General features: G+C 45.9%; 6 protein-coding genes across 6 annotated transcripts; 2 read left to right on the forward strand and 4 right to left on the reverse strand.

Annotated features, from left to right (window-relative positions):
* Positions 1–3032: 3032 nt before the first annotated feature.
* On the reverse strand, positions 3033–3614 carry N7529_012159 (uncharacterized protein; the record flags this gene model as incomplete). The annotated part of the gene is made up of 2 exons (XM_057247685.1): positions 3033–3482; positions 3534–3614. 2 exons carry the CDS (start codon positions 3612–3614, stop codon positions 3033–3035), a joined length of 531 nt encoding a protein of 176 aa, XP_057093034.1.
* A 2319-nt stretch (positions 3615–5933) lies between these two features.
* Positions 5934–7514, reverse strand: N7529_012160 (F-box protein; the record flags this gene model as incomplete). The annotated part of the gene is made up of 1 exon (XM_057247686.1): positions 5934–7514. The coding sequence occupies one exon, from the start codon at positions 7512–7514 to the stop codon at positions 5934–5936; it is 1581 nt and encodes a 526-aa protein (XP_057093035.1).
* Positions 7515–8167: 653 nt separating this feature from the next.
* N7529_012161 (uncharacterized protein) lies at positions 8168–8647 on the reverse strand (the record flags this gene model as incomplete). Its single annotated transcript, XM_057247687.1, has 2 exons — positions 8168–8429; positions 8487–8647. 2 exons carry the CDS (start codon positions 8645–8647, stop codon positions 8168–8170), a joined length of 423 nt encoding a protein of 140 aa, XP_057093036.1.
* Positions 8648–9370: 723 nt separating this feature from the next.
* On the forward strand, positions 9371–10873 carry N7529_012162 (putative protein kinase; the record flags this gene model as incomplete). The annotated part of the gene is made up of 4 exons (XM_057247688.1): positions 9371–9555; positions 9615–9958; positions 10017–10336; positions 10385–10873. The coding sequence occupies 4 exons, from the start codon at positions 9371–9373 to the stop codon at positions 10871–10873; spliced, it is 1338 nt and encodes a 445-aa protein (XP_057093037.1).
* Positions 10874–13074: 2201 nt separating this feature from the next.
* Positions 13075–13533, forward strand: N7529_012163 (uncharacterized protein; the record flags this gene model as incomplete). Its single annotated transcript, XM_057247689.1, has 2 exons — positions 13075–13272; positions 13327–13533. 2 exons carry the CDS (start codon positions 13075–13077, stop codon positions 13531–13533), a joined length of 405 nt encoding a protein of 134 aa, XP_057093038.1.
* Positions 13534–13732: 199 nt separating this feature from the next.
* On the reverse strand, positions 13733–16072 carry N7529_012164 (uncharacterized protein; the record flags this gene model as incomplete). Its single annotated transcript, XM_057247690.1, has 8 exons — positions 13733–13798; positions 13863–14512; positions 14566–14613; positions 14669–14827; positions 14888–15058; positions 15149–15318; positions 15378–15916; positions 15962–16072. 8 exons carry the CDS (start codon positions 16070–16072, stop codon positions 13733–13735), a joined length of 1914 nt encoding a protein of 637 aa, XP_057093039.1.
* Between the last annotated feature and the right edge of the window lie 2786 nt (positions 16073–18858).

Raw genomic sequence — 18858 nt, forward strand, 5'->3', positions numbered from 1 at the left:
AGCTATCTTCTTTGTCTACTTGGCGAATCGCCATCGCTTCCTGCTCGACAAAGACCGTTAAGGACAACGGTCATGGAGGGGAGGATAAATTGTAATGGTCTTTGGGACCATACAATAGGAGACAGATCATTAAGACTGCTAAGCACTCTTTCCAACCTTTGGCCTTTTCCCATCAGGGTTTTGCCTGGTTGGTTTTAACGAGGCTATGCAGGACGAGGAGTAATGGATCCGATCATGTAACGGGAATGTTCCGTCTACGAAAAGGATTCGGACGTAGTGTCACTAACGAAGATGGAATCGCAATAAGTGATACCGACAGAGATAATGTGCCCCTAGGAGCTTCGTCTAAACGGGGCATAAAAGGGGATAACTCCCTGGCCCCTATCTGGGGGACAAGAATTAGTCTCTATACAAGAATACTATATCGTTGACGCTCCTCCACTATTCATTACCGATTCATCATCGTATCTTACCGGATTGACAGGCTGATCACCCCTGACCTGGTAATCTTCTTACAGACATATTCCGCAACCTCAGTCCCATAAAACCTCTTTAATACTGCAAAACAGCCCACATCTAAGGGCTGTAAGAGATAGGATGCATGAGGAGGCATACAAATTGGCACAATATTGTTGTTTTTGTAAAGCTGGTCAAATTTAGGTGTAAGATGGCTATCATGCCCATCTAATACCAATAGCTTATATTTGCCCTTTAAAGCCCCTAAATGTGGTATGAAATGCTTTTCAAGCCAATCTAGGCATATATCATTACTAGTCCAGCCATTCGGACTAGTATTAAGGGCCCAATCTTGGTTTTTTGGAAGATGATCAAACCATCTTTTCATAAAAACCTTACCCCGAAAAATGATATAAGGGGGCAAAGCCTTGCCAGATGCACAGATTGTTTCAATCACAGTCACCCATTCGCGATTACCAGCTTATAGTACACCTCGCCGACCATGGAAGAATTGCTGTGTGATGACTTTTGTGGTTACATTGATGCCCATTGCAAAGCCAGATTCATCAAAGTTATAAACGTCGTCTGAAGTAATTCCATACTCCTCGACAGTTTTTTAGACCAATTTAAACCACTCTATCATGATATTAGGGTCTTCTGACAAGGCCCTTTTATAATCATATCTTCGCGAGAATCGAGTAGTGAGGTTAGGATGCCTTTTGACGAATTGTGTGGGCCAATTTATTCTAACAGAAGGAGTGGTAGATGAAGAAGCATCTCCACGGGACTTCAGCAGTAAATTGGCCATATCTCTTAACATAGACAGTGTAAGGGCTGCACCTCTCTTATCCATAGAAAGTAGCCAATCATGCATAGTTTCCTCTTCGACTTTTGTGAACTTATGGCCATTAGCCCATTTTTCATGCTGATTTGTGACACCCTTCATTCTGTCGGAGAGGGTGGTCCGCGGGACGTCAAAAGACCGGGCAGCGGCTGCGATAGAGGTAAATCTACCATTTTTCATAGCCTGAATGGCTAACTGAACCCTTCCCTCTTGTTCAATTGATTTTTGCGTTTTTTCGGACCTTTTTGGTGGCATTGTGGTGGTTTGAAAACATTGAGTTGCTATGGAGATACAAATTTTGGATGGGGTGACGGGCCGACCGTGGTGACGGGCCGGCCGTGAATCACGTTATGAATTGCCAGAACCAGGGGTAATAAAAGACAGAGCATTCATACATTCTTATTGGCCAGGGCTAGTGAGCATACCGACATGAACCTCTAGCGCATCTTAGTCAGCATCATTTGGAGCGGGGTTGGTGTTTATGCTTGGGTAAAGTCATCATTCATTCAAACCAACTGGCAATCAATCTACCGTTCATACCGTCTTCTCCATCTTTCAGAGCTCTGAAGTAGAAAGCCAATTCGGGTACATCGTCGTGACACTTTCCAAACTGTCCCTCGCCTATTCATCCACGCTACAAAATGCCTAACCCCGAACCCCTTCGTACGGCTATCCTCATATGCTCTCAAAACCTATCTACTAGGCAATTCTTTCCGATGGATGGTATACACCAATTAATAGCTCTGCTAGGTTTATATGCCCTATTCCATGCATGCCTAGTTATCACAGGAGGCATCCTTTACCTTAAGCATCACCAGATTGTCGCTAACTACCCCAGGATTGTACTGTAGCAGTACTCTGTATGGTTGTAGATCTAAGATTTGTGCATCATGAATATCACCAGATTTAGTTTTAAGAGTACAAAATGAAGTCGATTTAAAGCAGCAATACTGCATACCGAACCCCAATTATGATATATGATGTGGAAATTGGTGACTTCCCTTAACGCCCCACCTCGAATTTGCGCGATCCGGCTAGTCCCGCTCTTACTGTAGTTAAGAGTGCCACTAGACCGTAATCGGTGATATACTACATCATACTAGCTTTGCCCGTGTCACTTCAAAAGCCATACAGTAAAGGAGTGGGATGTCTTCTTCCCTCAACCCGAGTCCTCTCCCAATAATCGCATCAGTCCTACTTTACTCGCTCGATCACCATTCTACGTAATATCCGCAGCTTTCTGCAATATATAGGCACCCGACTGTGATAAATGGAGACTAAGGCTGACGAGAGATATAATGAAGCACTCGTGTGATATTCCTAAACATCCAATATAGGAGAGAGGCTTGGTGTATTAATTGGCCTGTACATTCCTGCTTTCCCTTCCTTTCCATCTCATTCTGGTAGCCATAGACCTTATATTTCCCATTACGGATTAGTGTTACCCGCGCAACCGAAATAAGCGGCAGCGCGACTTCTCCCCTCGACTTCTCTTCGTAAGGACTGGAGCACAGTTCCTGGAGGACATCGTGAGGAAGTACAATTCGACGAATCAGGGAGGCCGAGAAAGGCAGGAACTTGGCGACAATTCAATACTTCTCTCAGAGCACGACTTATACGCCTTGATGGGGAATGCGTTACGTTTGACTTTCTGTCTTTTTTAAACTAAGCCCCATTCAGTAATTGACATAAGCCCGAAAGATAGTATGAATTATCTCTGCATTGCTAAACGTTACCCGGATATTTGAAGGCGGTAACCTATGTCATCGAGACGTTCTTCAAACCACCGCTCAAACTCGCTATCTATCTCAAGTCCAAGATTCTTTGCATGATTGTCCCATCTTTTATATTCCCGCTCGTACTCGCCACGCAAGTACTGGTTACAAAGATGTTTCTTCAAGTTAAGATCGTTTGCCGGTTGTTGTAAGAGAATCGGATCGTCGCTGCTTAATGGATCGAATTTTACCCTCCCATATATCTTCCAAACCCGTGGAATACCAGCCTCATACACCGCAATTTCCACTTGTAATGCATCTTCCGTATTGCTATGGTCGTCCTGGGCTTGGCTTGCAGCGCGAATCCTTTGAAGAGGAACGGCAGCAAGAACCACATCACCGAGGCCCTTTTTATTGATATCATCCATAGGATGAGATTCACTGTCAGAAAGTAAAATTCGTACGGTCTTGTTTAATTAGATCTCGGTGTTAACAACGTAGAAGAAAGGACAACTTACGTGCAAGCGGGTTGGGGTTGGATCTTTCGCAGAAGCACCAGGGCTTGAAATGGTAGGAAAGACAGGCTCTTCTTTCGACATTGGCATTGTTGCTGTTCGCAGATCAAGGATACAAATTCGAATGCGATCTGGGTCTCGAATTTTATAAGGCCAAATTGTAGGCTAGTTGAGTTGCAATAAAAATGGATGGCAATAATAGAGAGGAAGACAAAAGCCCGGATTGGTCGCTTCTTCTTATATGTTCGGAACCCTGGTCGTTCCTACCCGCATCTCATCTTCCACTGAACAATTTCTCGGCGGCGCTTCCTCCTTCTCTGGCAAACTGGTTAACATTGCCTGTTGTATGAGGAGCGTTTTGCCTTCTGCACGAGGGGTGTAGTTGTATTTTTCAGCGGGCAGCTTCCTATCATTACAAATTAGGGACAATGCTAGGAGCGGGCGAGCTGTGCAATATCGAGCTCACCACCCAATGCCAAGAAACCATCAAGACGGTACCGTTTTCAATTTTCCCAATGGATTTTAGAGACTGGCCAACCGCACCACCCACAACTATATTGTCTAGTGAGCCCAATTCCTCAAGCATCAAGATGTGACAACGCTCAAGATGCTGGAGGTATTCTTCTGAACTGTAGCCCAGAGCACTCGTGATCCAGCGAAAACGTAGATCATTTGGTGTCCTTGACAAAGGGAAACATCCGGATATCTTATGGCCCGCATAATCTTTTAAGATCAAGAGTGCTTCCGGTGGCTGGTTTGAAATCAATCACAAACTGGGCATATTGGTTGAAAGGTCACTAGAAAAAACAGTAGGAGCGAGGAAAGCTGATCGACACAAATCAGAAGAGTGGAACAGAGGGGAATTTTATATGATCCCTCGTCTATGGATTTCCATGGAGTGGCGGTTGATATATTCTTCGGCCAATTGAATGAACCAACAACCATTATTGTACATGAATGATTTCCACCAAAATGTATTGCGATCCATCATTTTCGTCACCCTACTCAGAGGATTGTCTTGCTTTTATTGCAGATATTCGGGAGTAAGTAGACTATCGTTGGGATGGAGAATGTACACCTAAGCCCCTCACACCGGTCATGTCATAAGCGCCGCGGTTACCCTATATCAATTAGCACTAATTCGTTGAGGGTTGGGACAAGATGCTTATAATACTCGGTTAAATGGTGTTTCGACATGTTTACCAAATTTCTACCTCGGATACCTGTAGGTCTATGGTTAGATACACAATAGGAGGCATTAAGATGCCTATCCGGAATGATAGAGGAGGACATACATTTGCCTGCGTATGAGCTTCTAGAATAGATTTCAAGATAGCAGTGGGTTTAGAGGTGCTGTGCGGTTGAAAGAGTACGCCTCTGGTGACATAGGCTTAATAGATTTATATCCTTCGTTTTCCTGTGACGTAATAAACGCCCTCGGAGGAGTTTGCAAATACTCCTGAATAGAGAAACGTCCAGGGAGGATGATCACACTGTCGCTCACGGAAGATCGACTCGATGATATAGATAGTGGATATGGCACTGTATCGCAATGTGTAGCGGGGACCTCGCTATCTGTTTCTCTGCATGTAAGCAATCTTAAAATTTTCACCGCGAGATGCATGAGTGCTGATGCGCTTTTCGATTTCTTATTTGCTGTCAAAGGTGTCCTGTTGTGTGTATTCTTGGTTTTGATGATTAAGGTACTTTGTTAGAAGTGGCTCTAAAGGAGCTATGCAGTTGAAGAATTCCGTGTCCACCATAACAGGGGAGAGCTTAGATTTATAACAAAGAAAGAACGAGTATGGTTGATCATTGATGGATATATTATATTGTCAACCGGTTGATTCAATTGTCGCGGTCATGCTGCAACATACTCATTCAAGACACAAATCCAGGCCGTACACTGGCTTGTTGGTCAGCAATTAGCCGAAAAACCTGCACTAGTCTCAAGCAATTGAAATGAGACATGACTCGGACCTTCCTTTTATCCTGCAATAGCAGGGGATAGTAAACTGGGGCCTTCAGCTGGCGCTTTCCACAGCGGGCCACAGTCGTGAAAAGCCAATTTGTCAAAGCCTTAGTCAACAACCCCACTTCAAGCCAGAAAGAGCTTGACCTAGTGCTCAAGTGAACCAAAATGAAGTGGTTTTCAGGTCTGATCGCAGGTTCTCATGGTAGTGGCTAATTGCAGAAAGTGCCCTGTCTTTTCGGTTGTAATATGATCATCGTTCTAGGGTAAGAAAGATTGGTGGTAATTTCTCAAATTTTTACTTTTTTGCTTGATAGCCCTCTACAAATGTAGGTCTTGAAATCCAGGTCGTAGCTTCTGGTGATCCATTGGCTCTAGAAAGGCCAACGAATGAGAGAGCTTTTCATGAAGCTTCACTAAGAGCAAGCCTTTCACTGAATCGGCTTAAGATAGCCCAACCGTCTTAAAACGCCACGACGGACATACGGCCGCTCATAATTAGGCTCAAATGTATCGCGTACAGTTCCCACTCCCCACTTTGGATAATTGACGCTACCAAATGGGTGCTCTCCCTCCTCGTAAAGGAAGTCGCACACCTCTTGTTCGAGCCAAATGCCAGATCCAGCACGGAAACAAATGTGTTTCACCCCAATGGTGATCTTGGGTTTTGAGGCCGTATCCCGATCCGGCCAGAGACAATTCTCGTGTATCCGAATGCGCATCTCTGTGAGGAGATCGCGCCAATTGCCGCCGTTGTCGATGAATTCAAGAAAACTCAGTTCAACGGAGTGGAGGGTCTCTGGTAGTGCAGAAAGCAAGGAGATGATGTCAGGTTGTGATACCACGAAACGGGACAGTCCGAAATAGCGAAGCTTTGACCATTTAGCAATAGGAAATATGGACTGTAGCGGAATCGAGTGACGAAGTGATCCGACTCTTGAGTCTTCGGCACGGTCAAGAGTAGAATCGGAGACGGACGTGGCGTACATTTTGATGTGTTCCATGTCCTTCGCTTCACCCAGTGCTTGGTAAAGCTTTCCATTCCGGAATGACCTCCAATCTTTTTCCCAGTCTTGTCCACGTACAATAAAGGCAAGATCCAGGCGACAGAAAACAGCGTGTTTCAGCACCGCGGCGAGATTCTCATTTTCATCGCATGATCTATCAAACATCGTACAGTCGAGTCCAATGGAGAGTTGGTTGGCATCCATGAGCAGTTCGGAGACATTATGCTCTTCTGTGGCGAGAACGCGTGTCACGATGCGAAAACCGCGATATTTGTCTTTGTCTAATTCATCGAGATCTTGCCACGGCTTAGCGAGCGGCGGAGCCTGGTGATTCCCCGCGGTCGACCACCCACGCGGGATTGGGTAGTTGAATCCTTTGGGAAATGCACGAATCATCGGGGTCTGATACAATGGGGCGAAAAGCCAACCGTGCGCTACAGGCGTGATCGTGATTCTTTTGAGTGCAGGGAATCGCTTCAATCCGTATAGGAAGATATCCTGGTCGCTTTCAGCGGCTAGTACGTGTTTCTGCTGATGTAACAGATGCTGATAATATTCCCAGCACATTTTCAGAGGAGGCCGCACAACAATTTGTTCTGCTCGCGCGATGTGATCCGGGCGATCCACATCGTCACCTTTGCGTTCTTCTAGATACTCGAGGTTCTCCCTGCATTCCTTCACAAACCAAACAGGGCATTCCTCAGTCTCGTCCTCGCTCATTCCATAGTCCGAAACGGTTCGCTGTGGGACGTCGATGAAGCGTGCATCATCCCAGACAATTTCAGTCACCCTGTGGCGGATTGTCTTATGGTCCGCAATTGAGCGGAAGACTTCAATATTCAATGGGTTGGCGGATAGGAAGACTCGCTCGATGCGGAGACTCGAATCGCCAAAGAGCCTACATGTGAGGCGCAGAGACTTGATGTCGCTGTTAGACAAGCGCGATAAAATCGATTGCCACAGCTCGGAGGGAAGCGAAGGTAGTTGGCCGTTCTGATCAGCCATTTTGGCTTGATTTGAGTAGGTGGGAAGTTAGCGGAGGGGTATGATTTGCAGACGAGGCAGTCCTTCACTATGAAGACAAGTTTCAAAAGTGAGAAAATGTTCTTTTCAACGCAATTTAATTTTTGGTCTGTAATCCTTGAACTAGAGCCCCTCATCCGCGCTTTACATTAATATTCGAAATCATGTTTGGTACAGGCAAGGGAACAACTTATGACGATAAATGAGCAAAAATCCTCGAAATTCGCGTCGGCCTGCAACTGACGTAATTCATGGTCGAGTGAAACACATGGTCGAATGAAACACCCCAAAACGCCAAATTAAATGAGATAGTCTGCAGTCCTATATCTCAACTTCCACTACTTTATTCTATTTAAGATGCTGTAATTTATCGCCTCCTTCATCATTTATTACGGTGCGCGTGACCTAACGTCATCTGTGGTAGCTTGTGGCACTAGGCCCAATCCAAGCCAGGGCTAATGCGGCTATCTCAATATTTACCAAAACCAAAAAGGTTTAGCACTTCTCATGAGAAGAGCGTGCGGAAAAATATCGGAACATGACAGTCTATGCAGGAAGCAGCATGCACTATTGGCAATGAATTAAAAACATATATCTGCCTGTGGTCACAGACCCGACTACCCAGTGCTCATCTATCACTTATTGCCCTTCCCGGTGGTCGGCAGATGAGATACAGATGCCGAGTCAGGCTTCTTAGTCGCGACTCCCTCTGGCGGAATGACAGGTGCCCCAGGCATTGGGGGAAGCTTCACAGGCTTGAATGTCGCCTCCTTAGAAAACTTAACATAGCCGTTCAGATAGGCATGCGCGGATGTGACCCGTTTACCGTCCTGATCCAAAAGAACCACGGATCCATGGTAAGGGTCGTCGCGGTTGGGCGTGGGGTGAGGGTTTCCGCTATTTACGTTAGCTGAACTCGTACTTCAATTCAAGGGGGATATGCAAGTGTCCTACATTACCTGCGCGCTGACAACGCGAGCCCTCAAGCCGGGGACTTCATCAATGGAGCGCTCGATTTGCTGGATCAACCAGCTGACGTCGATGGTTGTTCCGTGGAGGGTCCAGTTGAGCTGCTTCAATTGCCTGGTGGTACTTGAGAATGCTCGCGAGGCCATGACTGTTTACTTTCACGGATGTAGATGTAACAATGTGGGAATAGGGTAATTCGATGATAATTCTTCTGGGGCATAAAAGTAATTTGAGGAGCTGTGGTAGGCACCTCTCTTATATACCTCCATCTAGACAGATATCAATTGGTTGATAATTCGCGCTCTCCATGGCTATATCCGAGGCTCAGCTAGAGGCTGAAACAGTCAGTATTGCAAGCGGGTGCTTACTTCTTCGTGCTAGACGAGTTTCGACAAGGGAGCCAAAGTCGGGGCAGTGCCGCATTGATCAGTGGTATCCACCAGTAGCATGCAAACAAATATAGTAATAGTAGTATTAATAATATACATAAAAAGAAATTTGGCCACTTACGCGCCTTAGGACTATACAGAAGCAGAAGAGACTTTCTTGGGCGTGGCCAACATGTTTTGTCGACCAAATGAAGCATGACCGTGACCATTGACAAGGTATGGTTGCCTTGATCAAAAGCATCAGGTGATATCATTGGCTGACAGCTTGCTTCTCACTAGTCCGTATCAGCAATAGCCACTACCCAAATGTTGTATCACGTGATCATGTCCAACAGCCATGCTCGGGCTTCTTTGGTCTCCGTCTTCGACAACCATTGATAACACACTCGTCCGTCGGTTTACGGGAGCAACTCTGTAATGAAAACTACAAGGCCGTTTATTCCTCGTTTATCTGCCCTGCTTCGCAAGAAACCGTTTCCTATGCCTTGTCCCGGGCCACCTTTACCCCCCGGCATACTCGTCGATGAAGAGATCTCGCCAGTATACAATTCCAAGTACTTTTACCCCGCGAAGCCTGGAGAGATACTCGCCAGTCGTTACCAAACCTTGGTCAAGGTTGGTTGGGGCGTATCTTCAACAGTATGGCTCGCGCGTGATTTGCAAGGGTAGCCTTTAATAATTTCTCTTCAGTTTGAAGCTCTCTCTGTCTCTAACAAATATACAGGAATACGCATACAGCAGAGCCTGAGAACGTGGTGGCACTAAAAATTGCCAATAACAATGCGAGTTCCACTGGTCATGAGCGCGAAGTTGAACAGCATATCTCCATGGTAGACCCATCACACCGCGGTCGCTCACTTATCCGAACACTACTAGACTATTTCGAAGTTAAAGGTCCACAAGGTTTTTATTCGTGTCTTGTGTATCCGCCTATGAGGGAGCCATTGTCGATGTATCAGCGGCGCTTTGACGACGGAAAGATGCCACTGCCCCTCATTAAAACATACATTCGTGCTCTTCTTACGGGGCTTGATTATCTGCACAAAGAATGCAGGACAGTTCATACGGGTAAGTTCTATTTAGCTTTTTTTTTTGGCAGCAATACTGAGCCCAGATGGCTGCCTAGATCTAAAGCTCGAGAATATCATGGTGTCATTCGAAGATCCAAGTGTGCTTGCTGATTTCTTGGATTCTCACCTTGAAAACCCGATGGCTTTTAAAATTGATTCAGCGGGACGACCAGTGTATCAGTCCCGTAATGACTTCGGGCCACTCAAAAGCCTGAGAAGTATACCACAGCTTGTCGACCTTGGCTTGGCAACTAGACTCGAGGCAGACGACGACTGGGGTGTTTGGCCCATTCAGCCAGACCACTACCGGGCGCCAGAGGTGATACTGGGTAATGGATGGCAAATGCCTGCGGATATTTGGAATCTTGGTGTTCTGGTGCGTCCCGTTCTTCTCCGGAGGTCGCATCCACTAATTTCAGTCCAGTTGTGGGATATGGTGGAAGGCAAAGAGTTATTTCGGCATATTCATGATCAAAAAGGTCGCTACGATGCTAAATTACACGTCGCTGAAATGATAGCCTTACTCGGTCCACCCCCTCCAGAGGTCATACAAAGGTATCAATACATGCGAGAGTACTCGTGGCCAAAACCCGTCAGACGAGAAGACGGTAGAGTATGCGAGACGGCGGAGGAGTACTTCTGCGGGCCATTCTTTGACAACAATGGTATTACTGGCTTTTTTCTCTCGAACGCATTATTCTCAGACTCACGAAACATCTTAGGCCGCTTCCTTTTTGAAGACCAGATCCCCGACCGCAAATTAGGCGACACAGCTTCCTTTCTTGAGGAAAAGGAGAGGGAAGGGTTTTTGGATTTCGCCAAGGGAATGCTTGTCTGGCATCCAGATGCAAGAAAAACGGCAGGCGAATTGGTCGTGCATCCTTTTCTTCAACCAAGTCAAACAAGCGCCTGATTTCTGCGAGCGTTTGCTAGCGGAAAGACTCGACTTCGGTTTGATCCCAGTTCGGCTATGCCATCAGATGACTAGTTAAGCTTTAACGTAGTTGTATGTTGAATGACATCCAATAGAGTTAGTGCGTCTGTCTTTGATCAGGAACTAATAGCATTATACCTTGAATGGAATCCAAGACATCAATCGCAACTTCATCAGGGTCATGAATCTACGAATTTCTGTCAATGCGGGTGAGCGATCAAAGGTCGCCAGTTCCGCCGCGTCTCCCCTTCTTGCTGAGGAGGCACATTTCAATCTCCTGATGAGGCAGAATGGTCCATTTTCCTTTTCCTCTTTGACAAACAGAGCTAGCGTCGCTCCTGCCTTGTCGCGGCCCCGTCGGAGCACGTCCGCAGATCCGATAAACAACTCCCCAAGCGAATCTACACTCAATAAAATGAGCAAGGCAACAGCTTCCCGCCACAAAGTCCAAAATTATATTCTTCCGAATTGTTTGCTGTGAAGGCTCAGTCGTTGTGCGAGTAACTTCTCCGCTCTATCGCAATTAAGATTCAATTGCAGATTCGCTTCGTCGCTCGTGCTCGTGCAACTATTCTGATCCATGGGATCCTCATCAGTATGATTACTCTTGGTTGGGTACGCATTTGGAGCAATGCAGCAGGATGAAAAAATAGCGTTTTGTGTCCCTGGGCTGTGCGCCTGCGATTTATACGGCACCCGGAGATTTCCTCTGATAAATTCTCCTTGAAATCGTGGGCCGTGGTGAACAAATATAGTTACATCCTCATTGGTGATTTCATAAGAGAAAGATGAATCTTGATCTATCGGAAATATGGCAATATTTTGGTTTGCATTTACGACCTGCCAGTCTTTTACGAATACCCATGCGGTAATTTTGACGATCTTGATGGTTGACTAGATTGGTCATATCCGGTGAACTCGACATTCAACGTTGAATAGCTCATGTGAGCCATGAACCGTCTTTGTGGCTCCGCGTTTATATTAGCGAGCCAACTTTTGAATTGAGTTCAGGCAGACCATTGAGGTCGGCATGCCCAAAGATGGAGTTGGCTTCCAGACAAGAAATATCTCTGTTCAAAGTGCTGTTGTGATATGAGGCTACAGATCAGGAACAAAGCCGCACGATCAGAATTAATTTCTGGGGTGCCTATACGAAGAAGAATGCTGCTAGGAGATCAATTTGAAGCTCATTTGTATATAAAGCCTCTGTAATTTGCTCAGAAACACAATCAAGTTAGCTAAATTGGACTACACAAGTGTGGGAAAACTCGATGATCTGCTTGCGGTCCGCCGTCAGTTTCGGATACTGTAGTGCTTGGGCCCGTAATTCTATCATGCCGATCACGTCCACGGTTTCTGCTGCCCCAGCCTGCTTACACGCCCGGCTCATTGGTCCATGCGAAGCCTCACATTCTACATTGCTGGCGACTTGGAATAGGACTGTTTTGAATACAGATATCGAATACGGCCGGCCGATATTTGTATTCGTCTTCCCAGACCACGTTCGACGTCTAGACGATTGATGCGCTTCCAGGGCTTTGTGATAAGAAAGCCATCAATAATGTGCTGCCTGATAGAAAAGGCTTCAAGGTTCAGAGAAGCCAAGGCAGTTATTCACATGCTTTTTTACCTAAATTGAACGACCGGCTCAACAATGCCCCTACCATCACTTGTTGTCAATGCCAGCTGGTTTCGAAATTGCGTCCGTTCGTGGCTCAGCACTGATGCATGCAGGTATTTCTTGCCTGGTCCAAATATCCCACGTAACCAAAACCAAGTCGCAGTTCGCTGTGAGAACTCAAGCATTCTGGCCAAGTATGGTAGAGAGCCGATTGCGATTCAACATGAGTTGATTGTTATAGATATCAGAAAACTGCAAGCTCTATGCGTGGTGTTTCTGTAGGGTTTCATCTACCAAAAGGATGTCACTTTCACTCTTGACCCGTGGGGCATCATGTGACTTTCCGTCGGGCAGAAACCACACCATCAAGTTGCAACCCCTCATTCATCTTTCTGCGATTATGAGCCCAGTTCCCCTCTCACAAGACACTATCTCAAGCCATCGGCCAAGCCAAAAGTGCTTTAGACGGTGCGTAGAACTGTATGGATCGAAGTCTAGTAGCTGACCTATATCCGGCATATTTAGTGATATTGTCGATAAAACAATCCTGTCAATCGAGATGAACAACCAGCTTACACAGGACGCCGAACGTCTACGGAAGGACATCGAATCCATATTACCAGATGCCCGCGAATTCGATAAAAAAAAGCCTCAAGAAATTTATTTCTCAAAAGACAGACAGGGAAATACAATATACGCAGGTTCATTACTGAAAGAAAAGGCGGAAAAGTTAGTGGTAGAGATGAACATTGGAGAGGTACGTTGATGTCGGTATTCAGGTCTGGCTTTTGTTAACTTGTCACTTTCCCAGGGTTGGGGTTGGAAACTGGCGATCTTCTCAGAACCCAGGCCGATAAAAAATGAGTTGAAGCAAATGTACCTCGTGCCTTTGTCTGATAATGCAGTTATAACAAGAGGGTCTTTAGAAGAAGGACTGAAGGAGAAATCTTTCAGTTACATTAAGGATTCCCCTGTACTCAATCCGGGTGCTGCTGTCATCTTTATTGCGCGTGCTTGAATATGTCATAGCGGTTTGCATTTGCACTTCCTAGCGATCCATCATACATTAGACACGTAGAATTTCCCGTAGTATTGCTATCGAGATGTAGAGAACATCTATACGAGAGAACAAGGTAGCGCACAAACAAATAGAGCCAAAATACTGGCTGGCAGGATTAATGGATCTCATGCTGGATGCACATGCATTTGACACGAAGTCATGTGTGAATCTTGTCGATGACCATGGAAGCAAGATGGACTTGTTGAGCGCGGTGCCCGATATTCTAGTCTTGTTGAAGCTGGGTCCAATTGGAGACTCAGATCCGATGGGCGGCTTGTCTGCGGCACCGGGTGTATATCCTCTCGTGGATCAAACCTCATTTCATCCGAGAAGATCGCGCCTAGAACATCTTGCTGGGAGCCGTAGTAGTCTGGCTCAAGTGCTGGCTCGGGTCGCTGACTTGGCTCCTCCAGTTGGCCGAGGTGGGCCATTGTCGGTACCGGGTAATTGTGCTCTCGTGGGTCAAATTCTAACTCGTCAGGAAACATTGCGTGCAAGACATTTTGCTGGTAGCTGTAATAGCTTGGCTCGGGTTGCTGGTTCAAGTCATTCAGCTGGTCAAGACGGGCTATTGCCGGCACTGGGTAAATATCCTCTCTTGGATCGAATCCAAAGTCATCCGGAAATGATGCGCCTGAGACATTTTGCTGGGAGTTTTGATGGCCTGGCTCGGGTTGCTGACTCAAATGATGTGGTTGGCTTAGGCTGGCCATCATTGGTACCGGGTGATTATCCTCTCGTGGATCAAATGCCATATCACCAGAGAATACTGCGCCATAGACATCTTGCCGAATGCTGTAGAAGCCTGACTCCTGCTGTCGGTTTGGCGCGTTCACTTGGCTTTGGAAAGTCGCTTTTGATACTGGGTGCGGCTCTTTGTTCGCAAATGTAGTTAAATAGCTCATAGAACCTGAATCTACTATCGGTTCGGAATATACTAGACAAGCTGTTAGTACAGTAATTTGTACACAGTAAAACTTGAGATCCGACCATTGGTTTCATCAGGTAGAATGGAAGGGTGTTGGGCAGCCTCTGCCTCTGTGTCAATCAGTACACAATTTCTTTGAGACCTAGGCACGGATGAGCTATATACCATCGTGGATTATCTCGGTTGTTTCTCTCGATCCATCATGAGAATCAGCCACCCTCTGATGTTGGATGTTGAAGGCTGGTGGGGAAGACCGACTTTCTTCAATATGGGGATCCAACCTCCGGGATTTTCGGGAATTTCGCATGTTTTGTTCGTTCATGCCTACCCAAGAATAGTCAATTTACCGCCCATAGAGCTTCAACGGCTCATATATTGACTTACAAGCCACCCCATTTCGCTGATCGTCATTTCTCCGTTTGGTTGCGTTATTTGATGTTCGCCTGACTGATTTTTTTGAAGACACAGGTAGGGCTTGTTGCTCAACAAACTCATGTTGCCCTAGCTGACTTGCACTCTGTGGGGCCGGAATCTCGTGGGGAGAGAATTCTTGGACTGGAAAAGTTAGCGCCAACTCAGGTATGAATTGATTACTATGGCTCAAGGCAATCTCGCCTTGGTGATATCGGGGCGTCACAAGCCTACTTTCTGGTCTCAACGAAGGATGCAGCGGCCTGAACTGAGCTTTCAAAATTGCCATCGCGATCGAATGAGCATCCAAAGCAGTAGCTTCCTCAGAAATCCCCCTTCGCCTTAAAGAGCACAGTAGGCGATCTCGTCTCGCAGTCTTGGACTTTGGTAAGTTCTGTTGCCAGCTAGTGAGCTGTCAGAAAATGAGTAGCCATAAATTTGCGACCAATCTGGGTTGACAAACACATTTTCTCCAATATCTTCCGGCAAGAGAAAAACAATACCGAAACCTCCAAGGTCTTTCGATAATAGCCAAAGCCTCTCGCCTGCGTCAATCCACATGCGCAGTTTTCGATGGATCATAGCTTCATCGGGCTGAACACGCCTGGTACTCTGTATTAGGAGAGAAAGGGAAAGTATCGTGTCATTTGTGAGAGGGCCATGTCCTTGTACATGGTCCTTGACCATGTAGAAAAAGATATAGCAGAGTCTTCGACGGACTCTATCCACGATAGAATCTCGTTCCATTGTGCACAAAAAGAGGTACTTGCTTGCAACTGGGTTACTGGCAACGTCTCCATTTTGATTGCCACCTCCTTGGAAGGGAATCAGAGGACTGTCAAAACCTTCTGGGTGGTCTTTCCAAGCCAAAAGAAACGGCCGCAGCTCTTCTGGAAGGCATATTGGAGTCGTTCTAAGTGCAGCGCGATCCACTCTGTTGTCGTGACCACGGAGATGAGCCGGTATTTTTTTTAATATTGATTTGGTAGCATCTTCAACCGTCTGCATTGATTAGCACTCCTTAAATTTGGATTTCAACTACCTTACCTCTGTAGACCATAGGATACTGGCATCAAGATCTGTTTGTCCATGGGTTTCAGCTTGTAAGCAATTTTGCAGGACGTGGTCGGCGAGCAGCTTGCTTTCCGACACACCCATCTTTGACTGGAGAAACTGACTGAAACGCACGGCGTTGGTAAAGAATAGGTTTTTGATCATCTTGGCCAGACCTCCACTTTAGTTGCCTTTTTCCAAGCTAAAATAGTCACGCACAGGCAAGACAGGGGTTATGCATCCAAGCCACCATCAAAGGCCAATCAGCGCGTTTTATCACGCGCCGAGTGACTTACAAAACTCATCACAATGATAAACGTAAACAAAGGTACGTAACTATAGTATTCAGATACGAGAGTGGTGGTCTGGTAGCGCGATCTAAAGTTGAGAGCTTGTCGCGTTCCATCCTAATCATGTCCTCATACATAACAGCACCAAGCAGACTTGTTACTGTAGAAAGATTCTTCACTTTGACGTGTAACGGCCTTCATTTTTCACGTAGGCAAATTGCATGGCTTCTCCTGAGAACGAGGGTCTTCGACAGTATTACAGTGCCCATCTTGTTGTTTCCAAACGGCGACAGATGTATAGCTCAAGCTGATTGGTGCATGCTGCTCGGGAGTCGGCCATGAAACGATTATTCTGTCTGACCGCCGCACCGGGCGCTCAAATCCTGCATGATGCCAAGACCATTTTGGGCCCTATTTGAGCCACTCAGCTTCTTCACTCAGTGGGTTTTGGCGAGTAAGAAGAGTATTAGGTAGGAGTTCGAAACTCCGTCCCTTTCTCACATTCCTGTAAATGGCATGATCTCGGCGCAGTGATGTGATTTGAAAATTCGGTTTGAGTCTGAGTCTAACTAACCTGTGTTCTATAAATTTACGTGGTTTGTACAATTTGCATATTTCGATTTAGCTCCTAGGACTGTGCCACGTACTAGCTTCCCGTATGGTTGATCGTCTCTTCCTTTCCCATTCACATGTGCATTCAAATAGTCAGGACCCGAAATCTTTGGCATATCTGTGATGTTTACAATCATGCAGACGCGTCGTGATTCAATCCCAGCTTTATTACGAATCTGTATTATCCCCTCAATGTCGTTTTCAATTACATCAACAAAACCTTGCGTGGCTGCAACATATCAGCGAGTGATATGGATTGAATATATACTCTACCCTGGAAGACGAAATTTTAGCGTCAGTACATTTGTTTGGCTAGGCATATTTACTAAAGGACGCGGACACGCTGTCGGCTGGCCGCAAATGAGCTGACTTCCCCTGCCTCCCATATTGAAATTCTTTATGTTTATCCTTAGTTTCCTCCGAGACTCTCATCAATCTTTGGTCGTGCTGGCGACAGTTACATCGGTGTCATCGACGAGTTGACTGACTTGAATTATCCGAGCATTCCTAACAATAATGGAAGCAATGAAATTGTGATTTTCTTGACGGAAGATTCCCTTGGTGTAGACAAGCTGCCGAAGCAGCGTTATTCATGCAGCGGGTTTAAAAGTCATAGTTAGTTGCTTATAGTCCGTGGTTCACTTATCTGTGGATGAACTATCTGTCTAATGTCGGATCCAAGGAATGAACCATGCAGTGGTACAATAATCCAACAAGGTCATTGCGCGGTACTTGAGATGTGTACATCTACATAAATTTGATAGCTGTGCTTTTCCAGCATTTTATGCCTTGGGAATCAGGAAGCAGTGGGTATTGAATGAAGCAAATAGCGCTAGTAAGACTCTGTTTCACTTCCACCGATATCATTAGATATCGGAACGTAGCCGTTACAGCACAGATTAGTGTGGGCACAAGAGATTGAGTACTTGTGAGGGTTTCTAGTTGCTGCCGATTAAAAAGGGATTTAAGGTTTAGTAAGGTCGTTGAGAGCCTTTCCAATCTTGGTTGAAACCAGGAATTCGGGTATGGTGAACATTCCTCGGGCGCACTAATAAAGTTGCGACCCTCTAATGTCGACAAATAATCCCTGGTACACATGACTTAAAACGTACTATGAGGCATGTGACGCTAGGCACCAATCCAACCCGGGAGCTGATGTGGCGGCCTCTTTCATATGCACCTATACCAAAAATGGACTAGGTCTTCTCATGAGAAGAGCCTTCCATTATATCAAGTAGGCCTAGACTCAACAAATTAGTTTGTTTCGGTACGTATCACGACTTTATGCAAGGAGCCTGGGTTGAAATTTCCGAAATCTTTGGAATGTGGGGGCATTACGTTCATTATTGGGATCATTAATATGCCAACAATATGTCAGACTTTCTCCCGTTTCTCAAATGGCGTGAGTTCGCCTTCATATTTCCTACCATTGACGGGAAGCCATGACATAGAGTACTCACGCTTACGCTCCAATACAGACGGATATGGTATAGTTTATTCTAAGAGAGAGAGACACAAAAAAGAGAACGAAAAGCAAAGTCCAACTGGTTTCGGGGATTGCCAGGTATCTGGCCTTGGATGCTTCCCCTTACTGAAAGTACCACCAGTCGGAACACCACTGGCTGTAACTGGCAACTAGATGAACGATTCTGTTTTCTCCTCTGTGTTTCTAGAGTCGAGTCAAGCTAAGTGACGTAGAGGCTTCGGAGATGAAGATGAGGTGAATTTGAGATGACAATTATGCATAGCAAAAGGGTATCATTCTGGGCCGACGGCCGAGTGCTAGCGTCTGGCTCCGGCAATGAAACAGTACTCCTCTTTCATACAGACGACCACACTATAGCAGACTTGGATCCTTGAAGGAACATTGAATGCTATTGACAATTGCGTTTAAACACTGACTTAGGTATGCGTGTATTCTACAAGCATGAAGGCATTACAAAATCGGTTCGACGAAAGCTACTTGCGGATTCTACCAGTAGCTCACTG

This window comes from Penicillium soppii, assembly GCF_028829465.1.
Source record: "Penicillium soppii strain IBT 18220 chromosome Unknown utg000010l, whole genome shotgun sequence".
In the NCBI taxonomy this organism is placed as follows: Eukaryota; Fungi; Ascomycota; class Eurotiomycetes; order Eurotiales; family Aspergillaceae; genus Penicillium; species Penicillium soppii.